We start from the raw sequence: 6,653 nt of genomic DNA, 5'->3' as shown, positions 1-6,653 counted from the left end.
TAACATTGCTTAGCCTAATATCTAAAGTGAGTGTGTATAGAAACAGGTGAATAAGACAGACAGGTGAATAAGGAAAGAGTTTTAAGAAGAGCTCAGATAGAAATACTGCTGAACATAATGGGGCATACTGAATGTACTTCAAGTGTGATTATTTTACTTGTAAATTACTTGAATTAAAAAAATATACATTTATCTGGGTGTTCTGTTTTGTTTATTCTACCTCTCTCTTCTTCTTTGACAGGTGCTGCATCTACATGGAAGCACAGAATTTTACACAGGTCTCAGAATTCCTCCTCATTGGACTCTCAGATGATCCAGACCTGCAGCCCCTTCTCTTTGGGCTCTTCCTGTCCATGTACCTGGTAGCCATGTTCGGGAACCTGCTCATCATCCTGGCTGTCATCTCTGACTCCCACCTCCACACTCCCATGTACTTCTTCCTCTCCAACCTGTCTTTGGCTGACATTGGTTTCATCACTACCACAGTCCCCAAGATGCTGGCAAATATCCAGGCACACAGCAAGTCCATCACCTATGCAAACTGTCTAACTCAGGTGTCCTTTTTTTTCTTTTTGGGTTGTTTGGACAATCTACTCCTGGCTGTGATGCCCTATGACCGATTGGTGGCCATCTGTCACCCCCTACACTACCCACTCATCATGAAACCCCGCCTCTGTGGCTTGTTGGTTCTGCTGTCATTTTTCAGCAGCCTTTTGGACTCCCTAATTAACTCCTTGATGGTGTTGCAACTCACCTTCTGCACAAGTGTGGAAATCCCTAATTTCTTTTGTGATGTTCCTCAACTTCTCCATCTTGCCTGTTCTGATACGTCCATCGATAAGATAATAATCTATTTTACTGGAGCCATTTTTGGTGGTATTCCCGCCTCAGGGATTCTTTACTCTTACACTCAAATTGTTTCCTCCATTCTGAGAGTCCCATCAGCAGATGGAAAGTACAAAATCTTTTCTACCTGTGGCTCTCACCTAGTAGTTGTTTGCTTATTTTATGGAACAGCCCTTGGTGCGTACCTCAGCTCAGCCATCTCACAATCTCTCAGGAAGGATGCAGTAGCCTCAGTGATGTACACCATAGTCACCCCAGTGTTTAACCCCTTCATCTACAGCCTGAGGAACAAGGACATCAAGAGGGCCTTGTGGAAGATTATCAGCAGAATAGCCTAATCTCAATATATATCTTATCCTTTTCAGTTCGGAGGACAAGAAAATGCAGTCAAATTCAATATGCACAACAAGAAATTCTGAATCTACAATCACATGGAGTATAGGTACCCATATGACTCTTTACCATTTGCTTATACAATTGTTCCTTTTAGTATAACTTTAACAACATTGGGAGGTTACTTTTGGTTTACCACTTAAATCATAGTCACTTCAGAATTATGTACAAAATATCAGTCTATGTGTTCCACTGTCAAATACCCTTGACTGATTCATGTCAGTGTATGGCAAAAACTACCACAATATTGTAAAGTAGTTAGCCTCCAATTAACATAAATAAGTAAATTAAAAGAAAAAATATCAGTATACCCTTCTCACTTTCCTTATCCAATTACCCAGATCTTGGTCATAAGCTGTCGTATTTCTATCAATGTAAAATAATCATAGTTCTTTCTTTTTATTTAAAGATGCTATACTTTGCAATAATTTTTCCTACTTGTTCAGAGAATCTAAATCCTATCCTTTAGGGCAAAAACATGTATGACAATTTACCCTTAATGATCTAGAGAAGAAAATGGAAACCCACTCCAATATTCTTGCCTGGAAAATCCCATGGACAGAGGAACCTGGCAGGCAGGTTGTTGCTTAATCACTAAGTCAACTCTTTGCAACCTCATGGACTGTAGTCAGCCAGGCTCCTCTGTCCATGGGATTTCCCTGACCCAGGGATTGAATCTGTCTGTGTCTCCTGAATTGGCAGACAGATTCTTTACCACCGAGCCAGTGGGGAAGCCTATATTACACAGTATTACATAAGCTAAACCTACATTCCTTTTGTATTTAAAGACCTCTTACAATGGCTTAAAATTCCCATACTAGAATAAAAATGTCTTTATAAAAAATTCCAGCAGTCACTCAAAGTACAGATCAACCCAATATTGTATAAATATTTCAATAAACAAGGGAACTGCTGTTTTATAAGACTAATTAGAATCTGATACAGAAAACAATATATTCCATTCTTGCTACTGGAAACATGTTTCTAAAGAAACCTGATGAAGATGATATCCAGTCATATACACTAATATTTTACTGGAGTTAAAGGACAAATTGCAACATTAGTAGACTGTTGAACCCAGATTGTAAGAAGTTTGGAAATTGCCATTCCCTTTTAACAATAACTATAAAGCTTAACAATCTTAATTATTGAGATATAATTGACATATAACATATTAGTTTCAACTATACAACATCATGTTTCAACATTTCTGTATATTGTGAATGATCACAATATTGAATCTAATTATTATTCATCCCACACATAGTTAGAATTTTTTTCTCTTGTGATATGAGGAGATATGTCTTTATGCTACCATATTTTTTCTTTTATGTCTTTAATCTTTCAATAATCAGTCACTTTCATTAAATTATTTTCATCAAAATAATTAGTGTGGTTTCTCTCCTTTTTTTAACTCTGAATGATAAATCATAACATGGAGAATTAAGGTATGTTGTGAAGTTCTACAATTGGAAGATTGCAAAGTGTGCTCAGGGGGAAAAATGTGATTTTAATGATATACCTTGATCTAGTGTGTACAATTGGGTTTAATGTGATGGCATCATATTTCCAGTTTCTGTGTGGCTCTAAATGTATCTGCAGATCCTTAAGTCATCCAAGTCATTATGAATAAATTCAACTTTAATTTATCTTTATTTTTTAAGGTAGTATATTTATTAATGTGTTACATTTCTAGAAGAAACATACAAGTGCATATGGGGTATATAGATGGATAGATACACATATGTGCATTTTTCTAAATATATATGTATATATAGTAATATACATAATAATATGGATAGGTATATATGTATCATCCTTCTCTAATATACCTAACAAATAACAACATACAGTAAAAGTGCAGATACTATATTATAAATCATCTACTTCATATCAGAAGGTAAGTCACATGAAACTAGGTTTTCTACTCCCTGAAAAAAGAAAATAAAAGCATTTTAACAGCTCAAATTATTATTAAATCTGGGAAGGTTTTATTGAACCAGAAATTCCCATATAGCAGCCATCATATATAATATGACATGCATTAGTTAGGTAATAATGATATTTTACTTTCCATTTATTTTCTTTAGGTTTTAAAATAGCATTGCATCAAAACACCCTTATGTATTGGACTGATCAATGCTTATTTTAATTTATATTTTGCAAGGATAACAAAGTATCATGTTTTCAGCAATTAGGGGAAAAAACCTCACTAGGATTTCACTTTATATCCATGCTTCCTGCTCTTCTGTCATAATCAGTTTTCACTGGGCTCCTTTCTTGTACATACCCAAAATACCATGTACATATCAATCATTCCTTTAAAGATGCTACATAGTTTCTGAGCTAGCAATCTGGGCTTTTTGAAGAGCTGTGCATTAACCAATTTGACTTACCCTGCTCTTTTTTTCTCATTTATTTTTATTAGTTAGAGGCTAATTACTTTACAATATTGTAGTGAGTTTTGTCATACATTGACATGAATCAGCCATGGACCCACAAGTATTTCCCATCCCGATCTCCCCTCCCACCTCCCTCTCCACCCGATTCCTCTGGGTCTTCCCAGTGCACCAGGCCAGAGCACTTGTCTCATGCATCCAGCCTGGGCTGATGATCTGTTTCACCATAGGTAATATACATATTTCGATGCTGTTCTCACAAATCATCCCACCCTTGTCTTCTCCCACAGAGTCCAAAATTCTGTTCTGTACATCTGTGCCTCTTTTTCTGTTTTGCATATAGGGTTATTGTTACCATCTTTCTAAATTCCATATATATGCATTAGTATACTGTATTAGCTATAGTACATATACACCATGGAATATTACTCAGCCATTAAAAAGAATTCATTTGAATCAGTTCTAATAAGACGGATGAAACTGGAATCCATTATACAGAGTGAAGTAAGCCAGAAAGATAAAGACCAATACAGCTTACTCTGCCTTTTACCACTAATCTAAATCACCTACCAACTTCACTGACAGTGAACTTAGATACTCAAAGAGGGTTCTGAGAGATCTTTTTTTTTTTTTTTTTTAATTTTTGCAAATGAGAACTTGAGCAGTTTGTGTGACTATACCTTGTGACCCACATCCAATGAATAAAATATTGAAAAATATTGGGATATAATTCCAACATTAATTAGAGGGATAGAGTAAGATAATTAGTTTAGAAATCTCACTAGGGATTAAGACAGAAAGGGAATTTTAAGGGAGTTGGGAGAATGTTGTAAGCTAATGACCACTCAAGAAAAGAATCCTGTAACCTAGTAACAGTCTACACTTCCTTGAAGGAAGACCAGGTGCATTTGTGCACCAGGCACACTCAAGCCACAAACTCTGATAGTTAAAACACAAGACAGTAGGTGCGGAGTGCCAATCTTGTTACATGAAGTCAGGAAGTTCACGGTCCTTAAAGAGTAGCATTTCTGCATGTAGCCAAGACAGGAATATAGGTGAAAGAGGAAAGGAACTGAAGGAGAAAACAGACAGAACAGGCTCCCTCTTGAAAGCAGGACTCCATCTTGGGCTGGACTGTGGACCTTGAGCTATATGCCCAGTATCTATGGAAACAACATACCAACTGGAAAACCAGGCTCCCAGAAGGAAGAGCCCCAGGGCTCGTGCCTAGACTCTTCGTCAGCTAAAAGAATACCCTAATTATCTGTGTAACTGAATAGAAGCATACATTGTATTATGCTTGTTGGGGTATGACCACAGGCCTGTTGATAATTGTCCACTGTTAGCTACCTAGGCTTAAGGCAAATGAATCATGGGTTAACTTTGATTGTATCTTTCTTTTCGTTTGTTCAGACTATTTTCAGGGAATTTGAGGAAGTGGGTTTGGGCATGTACACTTAGGGTATATAAGGTTTTCACAAAAACTGGCCAGAGTCCTTGGCTAAGAGGAGACTCTACCTTTGGCTCACTGGTGTAATAAATTGCACCCAACTATCTGCATTGTCCTTCTGAGTGAGTTTATTTCCTGGAATGCCTGGCTACAACAAAACTAGGTGAAAGGGGACATTATGCAGAAAAAGAGGTGAATTACAGCATTCTAATGTATGTTGCCATCTTTTTGCTAAAATACATATGATTTAAATAGTACTTGCTTCCCTGGTGGTTCAGAATCTTCCTGTAATTTGGGAGACCTGGGTTCAATCCCTCAGTTGGGAAGATCCCCTGGAGAAGAGAATGGCAACCCACTCCAGTATTCTTGCCTGAAGAATCCCATGGCCAGAGGAGCCTGGGGTCATAAAGAATAGGACAGGACTGAGTGTCTAACACTTTTATGACAGTCTTGGTTAGACTATTTATGGACAAAGGAAGAACCAATGATGCAAGCCTTAATGGCTACCTAAAAATGAGAAAGAAGGAGGTCTTCTCCCCTCCCCACATTTTCTTTGATTATAAAAATGTAGCACTCTTTGTTCTCAGGGCTGTGCTCCCTTGCCTGTCAACTATCAGCTCTCACAAGCTTTCTATAATAATAAACTCATTCTTTGCCTGTATCATTGCCTCAAGCATTCTGAGAAGAGACAAAAGAATCTAAGCTTCAGTCCTGATAGCAGGTGAGTGGTTTTAATTAAAAGACAGTGGTTTGAGTCCCCTCCTAAATCAGGGATCAACGGTTCAATCCCAACCTGAGGTGTGGGTGGGTTCGAGTTCCATCCCATGAATGCAAGTCCCAATCTGAGTTTTCTCTGGGTTTGAGTTCCAACTAAAAAGGAGTGAAGTTTCACTGATGTGTAAAGCGCTTCAAGTTTTCACCCTACCAGCCTTCTTCTACTCTGTTACTAACTCACTCTGATGGAAGATGGCTTCCATTTTGTCAGCTGTCCAATGGAGAAGCCCAGAGATGATGCCTATGGTTAACTGCCCATGGGGAACTGAATCCTTGCTACTCAAGTGAACTTAGATCTCTTCTAGTCAAGCCTTAAGATGACTTCAGTCCTATAACCAGAATGCATACATCTGTGAAGACTACTGTAGTATTTAAGTGAATAGTCAATTTAATAAGTATGTCAAAATAGTTATTTAATGTACCAACATCATTGGAAAAGACTCCAATGGTGGGAAAGATTGAAGGCAAAGGAGAAGACGGCAGCAAAGGATGATATGGTTAGATAGCATCACCTAATTAATGGACTTGAATTTGAGCAAACTGCTGGAGATAGTGAAGGACAGGGAAGCCTGATGTGCTGCAGTCTATGCAGTTGCAAAGAGTCAGACATGAGTTAGCGACTGAACAACAAAAACAAAATATAAATTTTACAGAAAAATTAAAAATTTGACTGCAATTCAAAGTAGCAAAAAGCATACATCTCCAAACGTAAAATTCAAAATCCCAAAGCAGGAATACAAAATCAAAAATAAGTAGTTCTCCTTGGAGGCATACATCTTAACTGAGAAAGC

The 6,653-nt window shown here is 37.6% G+C and overlaps 1 protein-coding gene across 1 annotated transcript; it reads left to right on the top strand.

The window, feature by feature from the left end:
* The first annotated feature begins 254 nt into the window (after window positions 1–254).
* LOC136166360 (olfactory receptor 7E24-like) lies at window positions 255–1,184 on the top strand. The gene has a single exon (XM_065932494.1). The coding sequence runs from the start codon at window positions 255–257 to the stop codon at window positions 1,182–1,184; it is 930 nt and encodes a 309-aa protein (XP_065788566.1).
* Window positions 1,185–6,653: the final 5,469 nt, after the last annotated feature.

Source organism: Muntiacus reevesi, chromosome 1, assembly GCF_963930625.1.
Source record: "Muntiacus reevesi chromosome 1, mMunRee1.1, whole genome shotgun sequence".
Lineage (NCBI taxonomy): Eukaryota > Metazoa > Chordata > Mammalia > Artiodactyla > Cervidae > Muntiacus > Muntiacus reevesi.
Note: the sequence above shows the minus strand (reverse complement) of the source record. Positions and strands in the feature narration are given on the sequence as shown.

What these genes read in the sequence shown, in the direction of transcription:
- LOC136166360 (XM_065932494.1), top strand. Translation starts at nt 255, where the DNA reads ATGGAAGCACAGAATTTTACACAGGTCTCAGAATTCCTCCTCATTGGA.